Below are 24,722 nucleotides of genomic sequence, written 5' to 3'. Positions count from 1 at the left end.
TTCTCTGCCAAGTGTGCATGGGCGGGGCACTCAGCCTTAACAAGGCACCCCTCAGCCTTCTGCAGGGCCTGCTGCAGCTGCTGTCATAGTCGCTGCTGCAGAGACAGAGGCCCTGCAAAATGCAGGGATGGGGAGATACAGTGCTGGTGAGGTTTGCACCGGTTTTGATGTTATTGTAATTGTTATGAAACACACCTGCATAAGGCAGCAAACGATTAACGTATGTGTTCTGACTGTACCACTGGCTATTATTCCCCCATCTCTCTTCCTCTCCTCAGGCTTCTCTGTTCCATGAGACACAACAATAATGAAATTAGACCAATCAGTAACCCTACAGTGAATGGCCTTTGAAGGTTCAAGTGAAAGGAAGAGTCGCATGACTCTCACTTTAAATCAAATGCTAGAAATGATTAAGCTTTGTGAGGAAGGCATGTTGAAAGCCAAGACAGGCCGAATGCTAGGCTTCTTGTGCCAAACAGCCCAGTCTTAAGTGCGAAGGAAATTAAAAGTGCTACTCTGGTGAACACCTGAATGATAAGGAAGTAAAACAGCCTTATTGCTGATACAGAGAAAGTTTTAGTGATCTAGATAGAAGATCAAACCAGCCATCACATTCTCTTAAGGCAAAGTCTAATCCAGATCAAGACGTTAACTCTCTTTAATTCTATGGCTGACAGGTGAGGAAGCTGCAGAAGAAAAGTCTGAAGCTAGCAGAGGTTAGTTCATGAGGTCTGAGGAAAGAAGCTGTCTCTATAACATAAAAGTGCAAGGCAAAATAGCAAGTTATCCAGAAGATCTAGCTAAGATAATTAATGAAGGTGGTGGCTAAATAGCAGGTTTTCAGTGTAGTCCAAACATCCTTCTATTAGAAGAAGACACCACTTAGGACCTTCAAAGCCTCAAAGGACAGGCTTACTCTCTTTGAAAGGACTACTGTAGCTGGTGACTTGGTGGAAGCCAATGCTCACTGACCATTCTGAAAATCCTAGGGCCCTTAAGAATTATGCTAAATCATCTCTGCTTTGCTGTAAAAATAGAACAAAGCTTGGATGACAGTACATCTGCTAACAACATGGTTTATTGAATATTTTAACCCCATTGTTGAGACCAACTGTTCAGAAGAAAAGATTACTCTCAAAATATCACTGTTTACGGACAATGCACTTGGTCCATCTGATGGAGACATACCATGAGATTAATGTTCTCATGCTTGCTAACACAACACCCATACTGCAAAGCATGGATCAAGAAGTCATTTCAAGTTTTAATATTTAAGAAACCGAAACAGTCTGGAACTGTGCACCCGTGGGATCTCCTAGGATGCCTATGCTAGTGTTCAACTGCCAATGCAGTTGTTGCAGAAAGCCTTGCATCGGTTTTCTAGTGAGAGAATGGCCTTAAATGCACCCAAGGCCTTGGCATTGGAGACACTAGTTACCTGCTCAATATTCATTCTCCCTCTCTTTCTTAAACTCCAATTCTGTTTGAGGAGACAATGCTGAACAGGTAAACATACTTCCTCAGATTCCCTTGCAACTATGGATAACATTTTGACTCTCTTCTAGCCAGTGGCTTCAAGAGATTCTGAGAAAACTACTGTTTTCCTGATAAAACGGGAGAGATTCTGCCAAAAGACAGTTTTAGTTGTTGCTTTGCTTTTTACTCTTTTTTTTCCTCTCTGGAACATAGACTGGAAGCTAGGAAGTAGAGCCCACATTCCCCAATGATGAGGATGAAAGCCATATCCAAAGGTGGGTGGAAGAAGCCAGAGGGAGACTTTATCATTGACTTTCTCAAACAGCTGCACCAGCCTAGTTCCAGATTTCTTGTTATGAAAAAAATAAACTCCTATTTAGTTTAGATGTTGTAAGGGGTCTCTGATACATGCAGCCAAATCGATTCTGACAAAGTTCTCACTTATGCCCAGTTGCTCCTAGCTTTTAGCAGCAATTTAAATCAGGAATGGCAAAGAGCCTGGGGAGGAAGGGAGCTGCATTTAGATTCCATGTTCCCTGAAAGCTCCTGACACAGAAATGTTGAGTGAAGTTGATCTTTAACATTCATTCATTTACTAGGCATACATTAAGTGCCAACTCTGTGCCAGTCACTGAAGCGAGTGCTGGAAACAAAATAAAAATCTCAACCCTGGCATTTCTTCATGAAAATTTCCTTTGTTGATACAGGCTGTTTTCTTACCTCACTCCCATGGTCCTAAGAAGTCACACAGGGGAAAGGTTTTGGTTTGGGGAGAGTACTATAATGCCACAGCGTCTTCCTACCGTTTTCAACATTATAGAAGGAAACAAACAGGTTAATTTCTAACTCAGAGCAGAGGTTCCTTCAGGTACCTTCAAGTGCATCATCCTCCAGGTCTGTCAGAGTTGGTGCATTAGGGAGTGAATACACAGAAGACTGGTTGAGTTGAGTCAGTTTTGAGATGCTGTTAATAACCATACTGCCCAGTGGAATGGTGTGCTCTAGGGAAACATTAGCAAAGAGAAAAAGCCTTGTTACTGTATCATCATAAGGACTTCCGCTTGAGTAATTTAAGCCCAACTGTTGTTTGATTCCAGGGCTGAGCAATCTGATGGAAAGGAAGGAAGAGGATCAGTGGACTATATGCCCCAGAGCAACAACCTTTCATGCAAAAAAAAAAAAAAAAAAAAAAAAAAGGCAACGAATCATGGGTGAAGAGACCCCCACTCCACACATTGGAACAGAGTATTAAAGGAATTTACAAAGGGGACGCTCAAAAAGAACTCGGAAATCTGGGCTAGGGACCCTGTTTGAAGAGCAAAGGACCTAAAAAGGTTTTGCTCTCTCTTTCCCTTGCATGAAGGGTTACTTCTCTTCTAAGCTTTCCACAATGGAAGATAGCTCTTTATGTGTCATTTTTCCTTACTCATTGCAGAGAACTTGGTGGCGTTCTTGCCTGATTCTAGTCTTCTGTGATTAGGCTATAAATAAGAAACAGGCAAACACATATCTTCCTTAACAATTATACAGAATCCTCGTCATATAGGATACTAGACACTGGATGGCACACGAATACCAAGAAATCTGACTGCTGAAAAAACTGAAGGCAGTAAGACAGCTGGTATACAGACCACGGAAAGTCCAAGCAGGACAGACCAAGAGGTAAACCTCAGAAGATGCCTCTGCTGTCTTCTCTGTTGTTGACTTTAGCTCTCCAGGAAAGGACGGAAATGGGGACAGAACTGGGGATTGCATAAAACGACTAGGATTAGGAGAATTAAATTAGATATTAGAATAATTAACAGGGACTTGTTCATGAAAACTTCATGAAACTTTTCTCTGAGGGCACTTGTGAAGGGGCTAGTCTGTCTTCATGATGTGGGCAAGGGAAAATCTGTCCGTCGGTCTAGTCTCTGTCCATTCTCTCTCTTACTCCAGACTGCAAAGGCCATGGCCATGCTACAAAGAAGGGCTCTGATGCTGGTGACAAGAATGGTTTCAGGCCAATGGAGGAAATAATTCGAAGCTAAAAGTTCATGTTAACTGCTCAATAATAAGCTATAAAAAGTGCCTCTGGTCAGGTGAGAGAGAGAGAGAGAGGGGACTTTGAGAATCACCAAAAGGAACTCAGGAGGTGGAGGAAACGAAGGAGAGAATTCAGGTCTGCAGATCCACTGTGCAATAAAAATTCTGCCTTCTTGGGGCGCCTGGGTGGCGCAGTCGGTTAAGCGTCCGACTTCAGCCAGGTCACGATCTCGCGGTCCGTGAGTTCGAGCCCCGCGTCAGGCTCTGGGCTGATGGCTCAGAGCCTGGAGCCTGTTTCCGATTCTGTGTCTCCCTCTCTCTCTGCCCCTCCCCCGTTCATGCTCTGTCTCTCTCTGTCCCAAAAATAAAAAAAAATAAAAAAATAAAAAAAATTCTGCATTCTTAGTGACAGCACGGGGAGCTGCAGGATGCTTCCTGAGGATGAAAGTAGATATGGGGAGGTGGTTGGAGTCCAGAGGCAATAAAGGCCTCTTCTGGCCAGGAAAGTCTGTGGAAGGAATGGCTAGAACAGGGTTTCCTGGTTTATGAAATTTTACAGGAGTCGTCACTTAATGTGCGTCATCGCCTTTCATGTGTACATAGTATCTGTACTACTAAGTTATGAGTTCCTACATCTACAACACGAATGTCTGTCCTAGACACATTTAATACTTAGGATGACAACTAGAGAAGTAAGGTGGTTGGTAACTTATGCTGGGGAGATGTGGAGAGAAGTTTAAGATCTGGTGTGAGGGACACAGCTCTTGAGATAATTGCCAATCTGGGAATGAAGGAAATTGCCCCTCTTATTTCATCTTTTTTTTGTTTTTGTTTTTGTTTTTTTTGAGAGGGAAGGAGGGAGAGAATCTTAAGTAACGTGCTGAGATCATTACCTGAGCTGAGATTTGAAGTTGGACATTTAACCGACTGAGCCACCCATGTGCCCCAGGGAGTTGCCCATCTTAGGACCATCAGTGGCTATTCCTTCCCTCACTCTGGAGGAGACTGCTCTGAGGTGCAGCCTTCAGAGACCTTAAGTTTGAAGTAGTACAAGAATTTTGTGTAGTGATTAATGTTTTTCACCTGCTCGTACCAAAAGGAAGCCTCTAGATTGAGTTTCCAGTTAAGTACCAGCTAGACTCTGGCATAGTAGGTGGTGGGTGAAACGATGATATGTATTGGCTTTGGGAGAGAATCCTAGATTCTGGACATCACACTTACAGAGAACTCCCGAAAACTATCGAGATACCCAATCTCTCAGCCAGGGAAATGTTACCCTATAGCAAGAAGGTTGTCTCACCATCCAGCTTTACACTCCATGTCATGTGGAAGCCGTTGGTCATCAGGTAAAAATTCTTCACATCCTCAGGTAGCATGCAGTTATGTTTCTAGAATCACAAAGCAGCTGAGTGTTAGGGCAGAAAAAAGGCCCAAGGCTATGCCCCAAAGCAAATGGGGATACTACTTACCATGTTTCAGATACCCCAAATAGGAAGATTCTGATAATTATCTACAAACTCGATTACTGAGTTCAAGATGGCAACACCAGAGGCCCTGAACTCACCTTCTCCCACAGACACACCAAACCCACAGCTACTTATTGAACAACTTCCTCTGAAAGAAAATCAAAAATTGACTTAGCAACTCCTACACACTGGGTGAATGAGAAAATCCCCACATGGAAATGCGTAAGAGGCTGAGACACAATTCACCATAAACCCCATCACTGGTGCAGCAACACACAATCAGGAGAGAACCCCATCTTCCCTCTAAAGAGTGACAGGTTTGAACTCCGTATCTGGCACACCAACTTTTAAGGTCTGCATGTGAGAGGTGAACTCCCCAACATCTAGCTTTGTAAGCCAAAGGGCTTGCTCCACAAGACCCACAAGGCTACAGAAACTGAGAAATAGTTGTCCAAGGGCTCATGCATGTGGGTTTACCAACCCAGGGCCTAGCGCATAGGCAGTTGACTGAAAAGTACCCAGACTTCCAGTCTTTCTGTGTAAGAGGCTTATTTGCTTATCTGACAGCATCAGCCTGAGTGGCAGTTACCTAATTTAGCACACATCTAGGGGCTGGCAAAAATACTCTCTAGAGAATGGGGTGGCTGGCTGTCACCACCTTCATGTTCTCTGCCTTGCTCCAGGTCAGTAGTATCTCCCAGAAAGAGCTTATGCATCCAACTGATGCAGTGGCTTTTGCACTGACTGCCCAAGGGACACATCCCTTGATTACTGGGCTCCGGTGGCCAAGGGGGTTAGGTTTCCAGGTCTCACAGGACCGCAACAAAGAAACCGTTCTGAATCGGCTATCCCACCATGGTACAGTATAGAGGCAGCACACTGAAAAGCCCAGTCTTTCCATGAAAGACGCCGATTTGTCGATCTCCAAAAACCGTGGCCTAAGGGTCTCTCCTCTGCACAGACTTGGGAGGCCAGCGGGCACCATGTTCGCATGCACTACCCCTCTGCCATGCTCCAGGTCACCAGTGTCTCCGTGAAAGCACCTATGTCTATGTATGGCACCCCAGCTATTTTGGCTGTTGCCCAAAGGACACAGTACTCAATAGCCTGGCTCTGGTAGCCAGCAGGGCTTGTGCTAATGGGTTCAATGGGATGGTAAGCAAACAGTTTATGACTGGCTATCCACCCAGGGCGCAGTGTAGAGGGAAAAGAGAAAAACAGCCAGTTTATACTCTTTCCCTGAAGGATGTATACAGTTGACCCTTAACACAGGTTTCAAATGTGCAGGTCCACGTATATAGACTCTTTTCCCCGATAAACTGTAAATGTATTTTCTAATTTCTTAAATAAGATTTTTTTTTCTTTAGCTTTATTGTAGGAATACAGTGTATAATACATAAAACACACAAAAATATATGTTAATTGACTGTATGTTTTCAATAAGGCTTCTTCTCAACAGTTTCGGGGAGTCAAGTTATATGTAGATTTTCCACTTTGCAGACGGGTTGGTACTCTTAACCCCTTCATTGTTCAAGGGTCAACTGTATTTACATACTTTAAAAGTTGCTGCCTGAGGGCCCAGCTTCCAATCAGCTTTATCTAGGTGTTGAGAGAGATCCTCCCCTTTGGAACACTACAAGTCTGGGCAAACCCTGAACCACTGGGAGTTATTAAGGACAAAGAAGCCTGCCTACACAATCACATCAGGTTTGGGAGACAACAAAGAACAAGGGCACAGTAGAACAACAAAGTTCATCTCCTACATTAGACCTTGCCTTTAAGACTGGAAGAGGTGGCTGTTTTACCTAATCACAGAAACCAAGGAAGAAAAAAAGAAGAGAGGAATAATACATTCCAAACAAAAGAACATAAGACCTCAGAAAGACCATAATGAAATGGAGATAAGCAATTTACCTAACAGTTCAAAATAACACTCATAAATATGTTCACTTTGAGCGCAAAAGAGGAATGCATGAACAAAGTGAAAATTTCAACAGAGTTGTACAATATAAAAGTAACACATGATGGGGCGCCTGGGTGGCTCAGTCGGTTAAGCATCCGACTTCGGCTCGGGTCATGATCTCACAGTTCATGGGTTCGAGCCCCACATTGGGCTCTGTGTTGACAGCTCAGAGCTTGGAACCTGTTTCAGATTCTGTGTCTTCCTCTCTCTCTGCCCCTCCCCCACTCGCGCTCTGTCTCCCTCTGTCTCAAAAATAAACATTAAAAAAAAATTAGAAAAAAAAAGTAACACATGAAAGTCACAGAGCTGAGGAATACAATGACTGAACCAAAAAATACACTAGTGAGGTTCCACAGCAGACTAAGTGAAGTGCAAGAAGGGACAGTGAGCTCAAAGACAGAGTAGTGGAACTCATTTAATCAGAGCAGCAAAAGGGGGGGGGCTGGGGGGGGAAGAAAGAAAGAAAGAAAAAAAAACATTTAAAAGAGTGAAGATACCTTAAAGGACTTATGAAAGAACACAGAGCAGACTAGTATTAGACAAAAGGGTCCTGGAAGGAGGAGAGAGAGAGAGAATGCGGAAGAAAAATTACTTGAAGAAATAATGGCTGAAAACTTCTCCAACCTGGAGAAGGAAACAGACATCATAAATCCAGGAAGTGCAGAGTTCCAAATAAGTTGAATCCAGAGCCCCACCCCAAGACAAATAATTGTCTAAGGAAAAGCAGCATCTTAAAGGTAGCAAGACAAGGGGCACCTGGGTAGCTCAGTTGGTTAAGCTTCTGACTTTAGCTCAGGTCATGAACTCATCATGGTTCATGGTTTGAGCCCTGTGTTGGGCTCTCTGCTATAAGCACAGAGCCTGCTTCAGATCTTCTGTCCCCCTCTTTCTCTGCCCCTCCCTTGCTGGGGCAAAAAAAAAAAAAAAAAAAAAAAAAAAAAAAGGCACCAAGAGAAAAATAAGTTTTTAACATACAAGGGAACCCTACAAAAGACTACAAAGACTATGAGATTTTCTCAGCAAAAACTTTGCAGGCCAGAATGGAATGGCACAGTACATTCTAAGTGCTGAAAGAAAGAAACTGCCTACCAAGAATACTCTATCCAGCAAAACTATTCTTCAGAATTTAAGTAGAGATAAAAAATTTTCCAGACTAGAAAAAGCTATAGGCATTCACCACCACTACACTGGCCTTACAAGAAACGTTAAAGAGATGAGGTGCCTGGGTGGCTCAATCAGTTGAGCGTCCGACTTCAGCTCAGGTCACGATCTCACAGTTTGTGAGTTCAAGCCCCGTTGTCGGGTTCTTTGCTGACAGCTTGGAGTCTAGAGCCTGTTTCAGATTCTGTGTCTCCCTCTCTCTCTGCCCCTCTCCCACTCATGCTGTCTCTCTCAAAAATAAATAAACATTTAAAAAAAAAAAGAAATTTTAAAGAGACATCCTTAAGTGGAAAAGCCACAATGAGAAGTATGAAAGAAAAAAAAAATCTCACTGGTATCAGCAACCATATACTGAAGATAGTACATCAACTACTTATAAAGCTAGTATGAAGGTTAAAAAGCAACAGTAGTAAAAGCAACTATATCTACAATAACTAAAGGATAAACAAAATATTGTGAAATATGACATAAAAAATATACAACGTGGGGGGGACTGTAAAGATGCCATGCTTGTAGAATGTGTTTGAATTTAAGTAACCATCAACTTAAAACAGACTGCTAGATACAGAGGGTATTAAACAGGAGCCTCATGATAACCACAAACTGAAAACCTTTGATATATAAAAAATAAAGAGCTAGAAATCCAAACATAATACTGAAGAAAATCATCATATCACAAGAACAGGAAAGGAACAAAATAGAATTATAAAACAATCAGAAAAGTGTGGCAATAAGTAAATACCTATCAACAATTATTGTAGAGGAACTTGGGAAGATGGTGGAGTAGGAGGACCCTGAGCTCACCCTTCCCATGTTTACAACTAGGTATCATCCACATGTAGGTCATTAAACTAGAGAGCAATTCAAAGGCTGGCAGAACAAACTCCAAAACAAAAAAAGCTGCATCTGAAAGGTTAGGAAGGTGAGATAGGCAAGGGATGTTGACCTCAAGGGAGAGGGAGCCGTGGGCCCTTGTACCAGGGAGCTCATACGGGAAGACAAATCCTCTTAACATTTATTTGTCTTTGAAAACCAGAGAGGCTGAATTGTGTGAGTCTGTATAACCAGCAGGACTTGGACCCTGGAAGCTTTAGAAATCAGCTGACTCAGCATTGGGGGAGTGGAGACACAAAGGCAAGTGACAGCTGGGTTCCTGCCCTTAAAGACACAGCAGCCAGCACAGACAGGCAATATAAAGACAGCAGTTTATGCAACACCAGGGGAAAATGGGAGACATATCTGTTCATAGGAATTTCAGAGTGCGTTGGGGGACTTCTCCGAAAACGAGGGAACTGGCAGGTGCCATTTTTCTCCCCCCTTCCCCAGCATAAACACAGGGCCATCTGTGGGAGGCAGGGCTGCACAGACACTAGCTACACACAAGCTACCTAACCTGCAAGCAGTGCACCATGCCAATGAGTTCTCCTGAGGACTTGCCCACTCTAAGCCTGCTACCCTTGGCCCTGTGCTCAGGGCAAAGTTTGTAAAACCTGTGCATGCCCCACCGAGCTGCTGGGTTCACAGCTGCCACCATACACCCCACCCAGTTCTGCACACCCCCAGCTATTGTCACTCACCAGGTGAGTGTCACTCACCAGGCTGCACCCAGCCATCCTCAGGCACTGCGCCCAGCTTCAGGCCCCAAGCTGACCAGGCATGCAGGTCCTAGCTGCCACAGTGCTTGTACAAATCTGGCGTAAAACTAGTGGCCCAGCGCAAACTTTGGTAACACCACAGTGACCCCAGCACAGCCCACAACAGGCAGAGAGTCAGTGTAGATGACTGTACTATAAGGAAAAGTGATGAAGACACAACAGCAGGAGATAAGCAACACACATAAGAAGCTCTCTTGAAGTGCCAAGATCAGATGAACAGCACACAGAACACTGCAGGACACTCCAGGACCTCTTCTTCATAAAGTCACTACTTTCAAAAGCAGAAGACATAGCTGACCTTCTTAATACACAGAAACAGACACAGAAAAGCAGATAAAATGAGGAGAAAGAGAAATGTAACCCAAATGAAAGAACAACACAAAGCCATGGCCAGAGATCTAAGTGAAATAGATATAAGTATCAGAGAATTTAAAGCAATGATCATAAGGATTCTCACTGGACTTGGGAAAAGAGTGGAGGATATAAGCAAGACCCTTAACACAGAGATAAGGAACGACATTGCAGAGATAAAGGGCTCAATAAACAAAATGAGAAATATACTTGACAAATGAACAGCAGGCTGGAAGAAGCAGAGAAATAAATTAATGACTGAGGACACAGAGTAATGAAAAGTAACCTGAACAAATGAGAAAAAAACGCAAAACAAGAACAGAGAGCTCTGTGACTCAATCACAAGTAATAACATTAGTATTACAGGAGTCCTTGAAGAAGACAGAGAAAAAGGGGAAGAGAATTTTTTTGAAGAAATAACATCTAAAAACTTCCCTAATCTGGGGAAGGAAACAAATATCCAGATCCAGGAGGCAGAGAAAACCCCCATCAAGATCAACAAAAACAGTTACCCAACAAGACATAATTAAATTAGCAAAATATAGTGATAAAGAAAAAAAAAAGCGTATTAGTTCACAAAAGACAGTTAACATATAAGGGAAAACACATAAGTCTAGGAGGGAAGTTTTCAGCAGAAACTTTCCAAGAAGGAAAGGACTGGCACTGGAAGTGCTGAATAGGAAAAATCTGCAGCCAAGAATAGTCGGTCCAGTGAAGCTATTATTCAGAATAGAAGCATAGTTTCCCAGACAAATAAAAACTAAAGGAGTTCATGACCACCAAACCAGCCCTGCAAGAAATATTAAAGGGGACTCTTTGAGTGGAAAGGAGAGACCAAAGTGACAGTATAAAGGTAGAAAACACAGCAGTAAAAATGAATATTGCTATAAAAAAAATCATTCAAGGAATTCACAAGATAAAAGGATGTAAAATACAATGACACATACCTAAAACATGGGGAGGAGAAGAGTAAAGAATGGGTTCAAACGTAAACAACCATCAACTTAATATACACTGGTATATGCAGAAGAGGTTACATATAAACCTAATGGTAACCATGTATCAAAGCACAAAGACAAAGAATGCAAAGCACAAAGACAAAGATATCCAAATATATCAGTAAAGAAAATGAACAAAACACAAAAGAAAGACAAGGGTCAGGGAAATCTTCAGAAACCACAAAACAAGTAAGGGGATAATCCAATAAGAAGCTAAAACAGTTGCAAATATGCATCCACTACTGGAACACACAGTTAAGAACAAACATAAAGGAACAAATCAATAATAATACAACAATTGTAGAGGATTTTAACACCCTACTTACATCAATGGACAGATCATCTAAACAGTAAATCAACAAGGAAACAATGGCTTTGAATGACACTCTAGAACAGATGGATTCAGCACATATAGTCAGAACATTCCATCGCAAAACAGCAGAAAACACATACTTTTCAAATGCACATGGATCATTCTCCAGAATAGATCACATATTAGTCCACAAAACGACCTCAACAAATTCAAGAAGATCGAAATCATACGATGCATATTTTCTGACCACAACGCTATGAATACAGAGGTCAATCACACACACACACACACACACACACACACACACACACACACACAAAGGAAAGACCACAGATATATGTAGGTTAAAAACATGCTACTAAACAACAAATGGGTCAACAAAGAAATCAAGAAGAAATGAAAAAATACATGGAAATAAATGAAAATGAAAACACAACAGTCCAAAACCCCTGCATGCAGCAAAAGCAATTCCAAGAGGGAAGTTTATAGCAATACAGGTCTACCTCATGAGGCAAGAAAAATCCCAAATAAACACCCTAACCCTACACCTAAAGGAACTAGAAAAAAGAACAAACAAAACCTAAAACCAGCAGAAGGAAGGAAATAATAAAGACTAGAAAAGAAATAAATGATATAGAAATTAAAAATAACAATAGAATAAAGAAACCAGGAGCTGTTTCTTTGAAAAAAATCAATATAATTGACAAACCCATCAAAAAAGAAAGACTCAAATAAATAAAATCACAAATGAGAGAAGAGAAATTAACAACCCAATCATAATAGAATATTATGAAAAAGTATATGCCAACAAACTGGACAACCCAGAAGAAATGGATAATCTTCTAGAAACACATAAACTATCAAAACTAACATGGGAAGGAACAGAAAATTTAAATAGACCAATAACTAGCAAAGCAATTGAATCGGTAATCAAAAAAATTTCCAATAATCAAAAGTCCAGGACCAGAGGGCTTCACAGTGAATTCTACCAAACATTTAAAACATTTAAAGAACAGTTAATACCTATTCTATTCAAACCATACCAAAAAACAGAAAAGAAAGAAAACTTCCAAATTCATTCTCAAAGCCAACATTACCCTCATATCAAAACCAAATAAAGACATCACTAAAAAAAAGAACTACAGGTCAACATCCCTGATGAACATAGATGCAAAAATCCTCAATAAAATACTAGCAAACCAAATCCAACAAAATATTAAAAAAAAAAAAGTGAGGGGCGCCTGGGTAGCTCAGTTGGTTGAGCGTCTGACTTCGGCTCAGGTCATGATCTCACAGCTTGTGAGTTCGAGCACTGCATCAGGCTCTGTGCTGACAGCTCGGAGCCTGGAGCCTGCTTCAGATTCTGTGCCTCCCTCTCTCTCTGCCCCAACCCACTCGCATTCTGTCTCTCTCTCAAAAATAAACACTAAAAAGAATTAAAAAAAAAAAAGTGATACACCATCTCAAATAAGATTTAACCTGGGCTAAAAAGGTGGTTCAATATTTGCACATCAATTAACCTGATGTATCAGTCAGAGAAAGGATAAGAACCATATGGTCATTTCAAAAGACACAGAAAAAGTATTTGACAAAGTAAAACATCCAATCATATGATAAAAACACTCAACAAAGCAGATTTAGAGGGAACATACCTCAATATAATAAAGGGCATATATGAAAACTCCACAGCTAACATCATCCTTAATGGGAAAACTGAGAGCTTTCCCCCTAAGGTCAGGAACAAGACAAGATGTCCACTCTCACCACTTTTATTCAGCATAGTACTGGAAGTCCTAGCCACAGCAATCAGACAACAAAAATAAATAAAGGTCATCCAAATTGGTAAGGAAGAAGTAAAACTTTCACTATTTGCAGATAACATGATACTCCATAGAGAAAACCTGAAAGACTCCATCAAAAAACTGCTAGAACTCATAAATGAATTCAATAAAGTCACAGGATACAAAATCAACACATAGAATTCTGTTGCATTTCTGTATACCAATAATGAAGCAGCAGAAAGAGAAATTAAGAAAACAATCCTATTTCCAATTGCACCAAAAAATAGCAAGATACTGAAGAGTAAACCTAACCAATGAAGTGAAAGACCTGTACTCTGAAAACTAAAAACACCGATGAAAGAAACTGCAGGCAACACAAAGAAATGGAAAAAGATTCCATGCTCACAGATTGGAGGAACAAATATCGTTAATACCTGTATCACCCCGAACAATCTACACATTTAATGCAATCCCTATCAAAATACCAGCAGCATTTTTCACAGAACTAGAACAAACAATCCTAAGATTTGAACATAGCTACAAAAGGCCCCGAATAGCCGAAACAATCTTGAAAAAGAAAAAGCAAACCTGGAGGCATCATAATTCCAGACCTCAAGTGTTATTATTACAAAGCTGTAGGGTTCAAAACAGCATGGTAGTGTTATGGAAATAGACACATAGATCAATAGAACAGAAAATCCAGAAATAAATCTACAACTCTACAGTCAATAAATCTTCAACAAAGCAGGAAAAAATATCCAATGAGAAAAAGTCTCTTCAACAAATGGTGATGGGAAAATTGGACAGCAACATGTGAAAGGAAAAAAAAAAAAAAACTGGACCACTTTCTTACACCATACACAAAAACAAATTCAAAATGGATTAAAGACCTAAAAGTGAGATCTGAAACCATAAAAAAAAATCCTAGAAGAGAACAAAGGCAGTAATCTCTCTGACATAGGCCATAGCAACTTTTATTGTCTCCCGAGGCAAGGGAGATAAAAACAAAAACAAATTATTGGGACTGCATCAGAGTAAAAAGCATCTGCACAGCAAAGGAAACAATCAACAAAACTAAAAGGCTACCTACAGAATGGGAGAAAATATTTGCAAATGATATATTCGATAATGGGTTAGTATCCTTAATATATAAAGAACTTATAAAACTTAACACCCAAAAAACACTACAAGGAGATCAGCGCCTCAGTGGCTTACTCATTTGAGCTCAGGTCTTGATCTCAGGGTCATGAGTTCAAGCCCCACGTTGGGCTGTGTGCCGGGCATGAAGCCTACTTTCAAAACAAACAAACAAACAAACAAACAAACAAACAAACAAAAGAAACCCAAAAAAACCCCACAAGGACATATCACCTTATAAGCGTCAGAATAGCTAAAATCAACAACACAAGAAACAAGAAGTGTTGGCGAGGAAAAAGGAACCCTTGTGCACTTAGGAATGCAAACTGGTACAGCCACTGTGGACTGTGGAAAATAGTATGGAGGTTCCTCAAAAAGTTAAAACAGAACTAACCTACAATCTAGCAATCATACTGCTGCACATTTACCTAAAGAATACAAAAACACTAACTCAAAGGGATACATGCACCCCTATGTTTAAAGCAGCATTATTTATAATAGCTAAGACACAGCAGCCCCAGGTGTCCATCGGTTGATGAATGGATAAAGATGTAGTGTACAGTAATATTATTCAGCCATAAAAAAGCACAAAATCTTTCCATATGCAACAACATGAGTAGAGTTAGAGAACAGAGAGTATCATGCTAAGCCAAATGAGTCCAAGAAAGACAAATACCATATGATTTCACTTATATGTGGAATTTAACAAACAAAACAAATGGGCAAAGGGGGGGAAAAAGAGACAAATCAAGAAAAAGATTCTTATTTATAGAACAAACTGATGGTTACCAGAGGGGAGGGAGATGGGATGATGGGTTAAACAGGTGATGAGGATTAAGGAGTGCACCTGTGATGAACAATGGGTGATGTATGGAATTGTTCAACCACTATATTATACACTTGAAACTAATGTAACACCGCATGTTAACTAACTGGAATTAAAACCTTTACAAAATAATTACTTTAAATATAAATGAACTAAATGTTTCAAGTAAAAGACACGGTAGCTGAAAGGATTAAAAAAAAAAAGACTCATGTATATGCTGCTTACATGAGACTTATTTCAGACCTAAGGACACCCACAGGCTGAAAGTGAAGGGATGGGAAAAGATATTCCAAATCAATAGAAGTGAAAATAAAAGTTGAGGTAGCAATACTTGTATGAGAGAAAACAGACTTTAAAACAGACTGGAAAAAGAGACAAAGAAGGATTACGTAATGATAAAAGGGTCAATACAACATGAAGATCTAACAATCATAAATACCTATGTGCCCAGAATAGGAGCAACTAAACATGTCAAGCAAATATTAACACAGCTAAAAGGAAAAATGGACAAAAATACAGTAATATTAGGGATTTTAACACCCACATATATCAGTGGATACATCATCCAGACAGAAAATCAATAAAACAGTGGCCTTCAATGACACATTAGACCCGATTGATTTAATAGATATATATACAGAACATTCCATCTAAAAACAGGAGAATACACATTCTTTTCAATGCATATGGACCATTCTTCAGGACAGATCACATGTTAAGCCATGAAACAAATCTCAATAAATTTAGGAAGACTGAAATCCTATCGAGCATCTTTTCAAACAACTGTGGTATGAAACTAGTAATAGTAAGGAAAAAAAAACTGGAAAAAAACCCCCACAAACATGAGGAAGGCTAAACAACAAGCTACTAAACAACCAATGGGTCAATAAAGAACTCAAAGAGGAAATCAAAAAATACTGTGACTAATAAAAATGAATACACAACATTCCAAAATATATGATGTAGCTAGAGTTGCTCTTAGAAGGCAGTTTATAGTGATATAGACCTAACTCAGGAAACAAGAAAAAAATCTCTAATAAACAGTCTAACTTTACACCTAAAGGAACTAGAATAAGCAGAACAAATGAAGGCCAAAGTTAGTAGAAGGAAGGAAATAATGAAGATCAAAGCTGAAATTAATGAAATAGGCTAAAAAGAAAAAAAAAAAGATAAATGAAACTAAGACCTAATTCTTTGAAAAGATAAATAAAATTGATAAACTTTTAGTGAGACTCATCAAGAAAAAAGAGAGAGGGCTCAAATAAAAACAACAATGAAAAAAATTACAACTGACACCACAGAAATGCAAAGGATTATAAAATACTGCTACAAAAAATTATATGCCCGCATATTGGACAATCTAGAAGAAATGGATATATTCCTAGGAACATACAATCTTCCTAGACTGAATCAGGAAGACTGAAAATCTAAACAGTTACTACCAATAAAATTGAATCAGTAACAAAAATCCTCACCATAAACAAAAATCCCAGACCAGATGGCTTTGCAGGTGAATGAGAACACTTAAAGAAGAGTTAATACTTAATACCTATCCTTCTCAAACTATTCCAAAAACATGAAAAAGAACACTTCCTAACTCATTCTACAAGACCCTGACACCTAAATCATATAAAATCCCTGATGAACATAGATGCAAAAATCCTTGACAAAATATAAGCAAACTGAATTCAATGATATATTTAAAGGATCATATACCACGATCGTGTAAAGGATCATATACTACCATCCATCATACAGAATTTACTCCAGGGATGAAAGGATAGTTTGGTATCCATAAATCAACCAATGAGTTATATATACCACATTAACAAAATGAAGGATAAAACTCATATGATCATCTCAATATTTGCAGAAGCAGCCCTTGACATAATTCAATATTCATTTATGATACAAATTCTCAATGAAATGGCCATATATAACAAATGCACAGCAAATATCATACTAAGCAGGAAAAAGCTGAAAGCTTTTCTTCTAAACTCAGGAATGAGACAAGAATTCCAATTCTTGCCACTTTTATTCAACATAATTCTTGAAATCTGACAATAAAAGAAATAAAAAGCATCTAAATTGGTAAGAACTAAGTAAAACTGAACTATTTGCAAATGACATGATACTCCATACAAAACCCCAAAGACTGCACCTAAAAAACTATTAGAAACAATTAATTCAGTAAGGTTACAAAATACAAAATTAACAAAAAGAAATGTGTTGTTTTTCTATACACTACTACCAATCTATCAGAAAGAGAAATTGAGAAAACAATCCCATCTACAATTATGTCAAAAAGAATACCTAAAAATAAATTTAACAAAGGAGGTGAAAGATCTGTACTCTGAAAACTATGTAACACTGATTTAAAAAACTGAAGATGACACAAATTAATGGAAAGACATACCAGGCTAACAGATTAGAAGAATTAATATTTATTGTTAAAATGTCCATACTACCCAAAGAAACCTACAGATTCAGTGCAATCTCTATAAAAACACCAATGGCATTTTACAGAACTAAAACAAACAATCCTAAAATTTGTATGGAACCACAAAAGACCCCAAAGAGCCACAGCAATCTTGAGAAATAACAAAGTTGGAGGTGTCACACTCCTTGATTTCAAACTATGCTACAAAGCTACAGTAATCAAAACAATATTGTACAGTCAAGAAACACACATATAGACCAACAGAACAGAACAGAGAGCCCAGAAATAGACCAATTCCTGTATGGTCAATTAATCTACAACAAAGGAGGCAAGAATGTACAATGGGGAAAAGACAGTCTCTTCAATAAATGGTGTTGGGAAAACTAACAGCTATAGGCAAAAGAATGAAACTGAACCACTTTCTTACACCATACAAAAAATTTACCTCAAAATGGATTAAAGACTTAAATATAAGACCTGAAGCCATAAAACTCCTAAAAGAAAACACATGTAGTAAACTCTTGGACATCGTTCTCAGCCATAATTTTTTGGATCTGTCTCCTCAGGCAAGAGCAGAAAGAGCAAAAATAAACAAGACTCCATCAAACTAAAAAGCATTTGCACAACAAGGGAAAACAGCAAAAAAAGGCAACATACTGACTAGGAGATAATATTTGCATAGGATACATCTAAAAAGGGGTTAATATCTAAAATCTATTAAAAAAAATTCACACAATAAACACCAAAACCTCCCAAATAATCCAATTAAAAATGGGCAGAAGACCTAAATAGACATTTCTCCAAAGTAGACATACAGATGGCCAACAGACACATAAAAAGATGCTCAACATCACTAATCATCAGAGAACTGCAAATCGAAACCACAATGAGATCACCTCACACTAGTCAGAATGGCCAGTATAAAAAAGATAAAACATGTTGGTGAGGACGTGGAAAAAAAAGAGCCCCTGTGCAGCGTTCGTGAAAATGAACACCAGTATAGTCGGAAAACAGTATGAAGGTTCCTCAAAAAATTAAAAACAGAACTATAATATGATCCAGCAATTCCTCTTCTGGGTATTTAGCTGAAGAAAATGAAGACCCTAATGCAAAACTCGTAAGTTCACAGCAGCATTGTTTACAACAGTCAACACATAGAAGCACCCTAAGTGTTAATCAGTAGATGAATGGATAAAGAAGATGTGGGTGTGTGTGTGTGTGTGTGTGCGCGCACACACACACACACACACCACGCACAATGGAATACTTTTTTTAATGTTTATTTTTGAGAGAGAGAGAGTGTGAGCGGGGTAGGGAAAGAGGGAGACAGAGGATCTGAAGCGGGCTCTGTGCTGACAGATGATGCAGGGCTCGAACTCACAAACCATGAGATCATGACACGTGCCGAAGTCAGACGTCTAACAGACTGAGCCACGCAGGCGCCCCTATACAATGGAATATTATTCAGCCACAGCAAAGAATGAAATCTTACCATTTTGAAGAAAATAGACAGACCTAGAGGGTAATTATATTAAGTGAAAATAAATCAGAGAAAGACAAATGCCATATGATTTCACTTACATATGGAATCTAAAAAAATAAAACAAAATGAACAAACAAAACAGAAACAGATCCTAAATACAGAGGACAACTGGTAGTTGCCAGAGGGGAGGGAAGTGAGGGATGTATACAACAGGTGAGAGAGATTAAGAAGTACAACTTCCAGGTGTAACATAAATAAATCACAGGGATGTAAAACACAGCAAGAGAATATAGTCGGTAACACTGTAGTAATTTTATGGTGACAGATGGTAAAAGGACTTATTCTGGTGATCATCTTGTAAATGTATATAAATTTCAAATCACTGCATTGTACACCTTAAACTAACATAATGCTGTTTGTCAACTACTAAAAAAAAAAAAAAATGGCTGAGTGGGTTAAGAAACAAGACCCGACTATATGCTGCCTATATGAGTCTAACTTCAGCTTTAAGGACACATACAGACTGAAACTGAAGGGATGGAAAAAGACATTTCATGAAAATGGGAACCAAAAAAAGCAGGAGTAGCTAGCTGTATCAGACAAAAACACACTTTAAGACAGAGATTGTAATAGGAGACAAAGAAGATCATTATTTTTGTTTTTGTTACAAAAATTTTTTTTTTAATGTTTATTCATTTTTGAGAGAGAGAGAGAGAGAGAGAGAGAGAGAGAGAGAGAGAGAGAGTGAGTATGAGCGGGGAAGGGCAGAGAGAGGGAGACACCGAATCTGAAGCAAGCTCCAGGCTCCAAGCTGTCAGCACAGAGCCTGCTGCAGGGCTTGAACTCACGAGCCATGAGATCATGACCTGAGCTGAAGTCAGATGCTCAACCGACTGAGCCACCCAGGCACCCCAAAGAAGATCATTATTTAATGACAAAGGGGTCAATCCAACAAGAGGATATCACATTTATAAATACTTATGCACCAAATAAAGGAGCACTTAAATATATGAATCAAATTATTAACAGAACTAAAGGGAGAAGTAGACAGAAATACAAATAATAATATGGGGGCTTCAATACCCTACTTTTATTGATGGATAGATTATGCAGACAGAAAATCAATAAAGACAATGGATTTAAATGAACATTAGACCAGATGAACAACAGACACAGAAAATTCCATACAAAAGCAGAATACACATTTTTCCCAAGCACACATGGAACATTCTTCAGGACAGATCACATGTTAGCCCCAAAACAAGTCTTAATAAATTTAAGAAGATTGAAATCATATCAAGTATCTTTCTAATCACAATGGTATGAAACTAGAAATCAATTAGAAAAAGAAAACTGGAAAATTCACAAATATGTAGAGATTAAACAACTTGGTCAGAATCACCAATGGCTCAAAAGGAATACTCAAAAGAGAAATAAAAAATATCTTAAGACAAATGAAATTGGAAATACAAGATGCCCAAATTTAGGGATTTAGCACAAAAAGTTCTTTTTTTTTTTTTAAGTTTTATTTATTTTTGAGAGACAACAAGAGAGCATGTACAATGGGGGGAGGGGCAAAGAGAGAGAGGAGAAAGAGAGAATCACACTATCAGTGCAGAAACTGATGTGGGGCTCAAACCCACGAACCATGAGATCATGGCCTGAGGTGAAGTTCAGCGCTTAACCAACTAAGCCACCCAGGTGCCCCTACTTAGTACAAGAGGTACTATGAGGGAAGTTCATAGTGATAAATCCCTACATTATGAAATAAGAAAGTCCTCAAATAGGCAATCAAACTTTACATCTCAAGGTACTGGAAAAATAAGAACTAAACCAAAATTAAAAGAAGGAAATAACACAGATCAGAGCAGAAATAAATGAAATAAAGACTAAAAAGACAAAAGATCAGTGAAACTAAGAGCTATTTTTTTAAAGTAAACAAAATAGATAAGCCTTTAGCTAGATTCCCCAAGAAAAAGAGAGAACTCAAATCAGAATTGAAAAAGAAGACGTTACAAGAGATACCACAGAAATTAGAAAAACTAATGCAAACAATTATATACCAACAAATTGGAAAACGTAGAAGAAATGAAAAAATTGCTAGAAACATACAACCTACCAAGACTGAATCATGAAGAAATAGAAAATCTGAATAAGCAAATTACTAGTATGGAGATTGAATCAGCAATCAAAAGCTTCCAAACAAAAGTCTGGGGCCAGATGGCTTCATAATTGAGTTCTACCAAACATTTAACTAATTATTAATACGAATCTTTCTCAAACTCTTCCAAAACATATGAGAAAGAAACACTTCAAAACTCATATTGTGAGGCTGGAATTACCTTGATACCAAAATTAGACACAAGTACTATAAGAAAAGAAAATTATAGGTGCCCCTCGGTGGCTCAGTTGATTAAGCATCCAGCTTTCAATTTTGGCTCAGGTCATGATCTCATGGTTTGTGAGTTCAACCCCATGTAGGGCTCCACACTGACAGCACAGAACCTGCTTGGGATTCTCTCTCTCTCCCTCTCTCTGCCCCTCCCCTGCTCACTCACGCTCTCTCAAAATAAATAAACTTAAAAAAAATTACAGGCCAATAACCATGATGAACATTGATGCAAAAATCCTCAACAAAATATTAGCAAATTGAAATTAACAATACATGAAAATGACCATACACCATGATGAAGTGGGATTATTCCACTGATGCAAGGATGGTTCAACATTCACCACTCAATGTGATACACCATATTAACAAAATGAGGATAAAAATCATACGACCATCTCAAAGGATGCAGAAAAGGCATTTGACAAAATTTAATATATACTCATGGCAAAAACTTTCAACAAACTGGATACCCACAGCAAATATCATACTCAAAGAGAAGCTAAAAGCTTTCCCTTTAAGATCAGGAACAAGATAATGATGGCCACTCTTGATATAGTGCTTGAAGTCACAGCCAGAAAAATCAGGCAAGAAAAAGCAATAAAAGGCATCCAAATCAGAAAGGAAGAAACAAAAGTCTCTATTTACAGATGACCTATTATTTAGAGAAAACTCTAAAGACTCCACCAAAAAAACCTCTTTGAACTAAAAAACAAATTCAGTAAACTTGCAGGATGCAAAATCAATATACAAAAACCTGTTGTGTTTCTATACACTAATAATCAACTATCAGAAAGAGAAATTAAAACAACCTTATTTACAACTATATTAAAAAGAATAAAATACCTAGGATAAATTTAACCAAGGAGGTGAGACCTATACACTGAAAATTTTAAGACACTGATGAAAGAAACAAAAGAAAATGCAAACAAATGAAAAGATATTGTGTTCATGGATTGGAAGAACACTATTACAATGTCTATACTATTCAAAGAAATCTACAGATTCAATGTAATCCCTACCAAATTCCAACGGTGTTTTCCACAGAAACAGCAAAAACAATCAAACCTAAAGTCTTAGTAGAATCACAGAAGACCCCAAGGAGCCAAAGCAATCTTAAGAAGAACAAAGCTAAAGGCATTACAGTTTCTGATTTGAAGCTGCACTACAAAGCTATTATAAATAAAACTGTGTGGTATTAGCATGAAAACAAACACATAGATTGACTGAGCACAATAGAGAGCCCAGAAATAAACCCATGCATACATGGTCAATTAATTTCTGACAAAGGAGCCAAGAAAATACAACGCAGAAAGGATAGTTTCTTCAATAAATGGTGTTAGGAAAACTGGTTAAATCTCTTTTTAATATTTATTTACTAAGAGAAAGAGCACTCATGAGCTAGCAGGGGAGGAACACACACACACACACACACACACACACACACACACACACACAGAGAGAGAGAGAGAGAGAGAGAGAGAGAGAGAGAGAGAGAGAGAGAGAGAATATCAGAGAGAATCCCAAACAGGTTCCATGCTGTCAGCACAGAGCCCAATGGGGGCTCAATCTCATGAACTGCGACATCATGACCTGAGCCAAAATCAAGAGTCGGATGCTTAACTGACTGAGCAACCCAGATGCCCCAAAATTCGGCCACTATCTTAAAACATACACAATAATCAACTCAACAAAGATTACAGAGTTGAATGTAAGACCTGAAAACCATAAAACTCCTAGAACAAACCATACAGGGTGAACCCCTTGACATTAGTGTTAGCAATTTTTTTTCCTCTTTGGCACCAGAATCAAAGGCAAGAAAAGCAAAAATAAATAAGTAAGTGGGATAGATCACTTGTTATGTACAGCAAAGAAAACCACCAACACAATGAAAAGGTAACCTAGTAAATGGGAGAAAATATTTGCAAATCATTTACCTGATAAGCGGTCAAAATCTAAAATCTATAAAGAACTCATAAAACTCAACAGAAAAAACAATCCAATTTAAAAATGGGTTTAGAAACTACATAGACATTTTCCCAAAAAACACAAATGAACAAAAGTATATGAAAAGGTGCTCAACATCATTAATCATGAGGGAAATGCAAATTGAAGCCACAATGAGGTATCACCTCATACCTGTTAGAATGGCCATTATCAAAAAAGACAAGAGGCACGTGGGTGGCTCAGTCTGTTAAGCATCTTCAGCTCAGGTCATGATCTCATGGCTCATGAGTTCAAGCCCCACATCAGGCTCATTGCTGTCAGCACACAGCCCACTTCAGATCCTGTATCCCTCTCTCTGCCCCTCCCCAGGTCTCACTCGCTCTCTCTCTCAAAAATAAATAAACATTAAAAAAAAAAAAAAAGAGACAAGTGTTGGTGAGGATGTGGGGAAAAGGGGATGCTTGTGCACTGCTGGTGGAAATATAAATTGGTGCAGTCACTACGGAAAACCGTGGAGGCTCCTCAAAAAATTAAAAATAGGAACTACCATATGATGCAGCAATTCCATTTCTGGGTATTTAAATAAAGAAAACAAAAACACTAATTCAAAAAGATCTATGCATCCCTGTTTCACTATAGCACTACTTACACTAGCCAAGATATGGAAAAAACCCAAGTGTCCCCCAATGGATGAATAAAGAATGTATGGTAAACACACACATGCACACACGTGCACACACACACACATAATGGAATACTATTTGTCCATAAAAAGAATGAAATTTTGCCATCTGTGACAAGACAACATGGATGGACCTCAAGGACATTATAAGTGAAATAAGCCAAATACTGTATGATTTCACTTTTATGTGGAATCTAAACAACCAACCAACCAAGCTCAGAGCTACAAAGTACAGACTGGTGGTTGCCAGAGGCAGGGGTTAGGAGTGGGCAAAAGTGGGTTCAAAAGTACAAATTCCCAGTTATAAATAAGTCTTGGGGATATAATATACAGCAAGGTGACTATAACAATACTGTACTGTGTATTTGCAAGTTGCTCGTAGAGTAAATCTTAAAAGTTCTCATCGTAAGAAAATAAAACTTAAAATTATGTATGGTGATGGATGTTAAGTAAATTTGCTGCGGTAATCATTCAAAATATACACATATATCAAACCATTATATTATACACCTAAAACCAATACAATGTCGCATGTCAATTATATCTCAATAACATTGAAAACAAAAACAATTCTATTAGAGAGGCGGAGTCTGCAGAGCAGAGTTACCAATTTGATCTCTTTTTTGCCT

At 38.6% G+C, this 24,722-nt stretch overlaps 1 protein-coding gene across 6 annotated transcripts in view; it reads right to left on the bottom strand.

Annotated features, from left to right (window-relative positions):
• The window catches only part of TPGS2 (tubulin polyglutamylase complex subunit 2), a 65,634-nt gene that overhangs the window by 13,706 nt on the left and 27,206 nt on the right, over positions 1 to 24,722 (bottom strand). For 5 of the 6 annotated variants that reach the window (XM_058692306.1, XM_058692304.1, XM_058692307.1 and 2 more), the window contains 2 exons: positions 4,802 to 4,889; positions 2,349 to 2,477 (listed from right to left, as the gene is read on the bottom strand). In XM_058692306.1, the coding sequence (XP_058548289.1) occupies positions 2,349 to 2,477; positions 4,802 to 4,877 (205 nt within the window). In that variant the 5' untranslated portion in view covers positions 4,878 to 4,889. The remainder of the gene's footprint in view (positions 1 to 2,348; positions 2,478 to 4,801; positions 4,890 to 24,722) is intronic. The other variant, XM_058692305.1, reaches the window with a different exon arrangement.

This window comes from Neofelis nebulosa, chromosome 11 (assembly GCF_028018385.1).
Source record: "Neofelis nebulosa isolate mNeoNeb1 chromosome 11, mNeoNeb1.pri, whole genome shotgun sequence".
NCBI lineage: Eukaryota > Metazoa > Chordata > Mammalia > Carnivora > Felidae > Neofelis > Neofelis nebulosa.
Note: the sequence above shows the minus strand (reverse complement) of the source record. Positions and strands in the feature narration are given on the sequence as shown.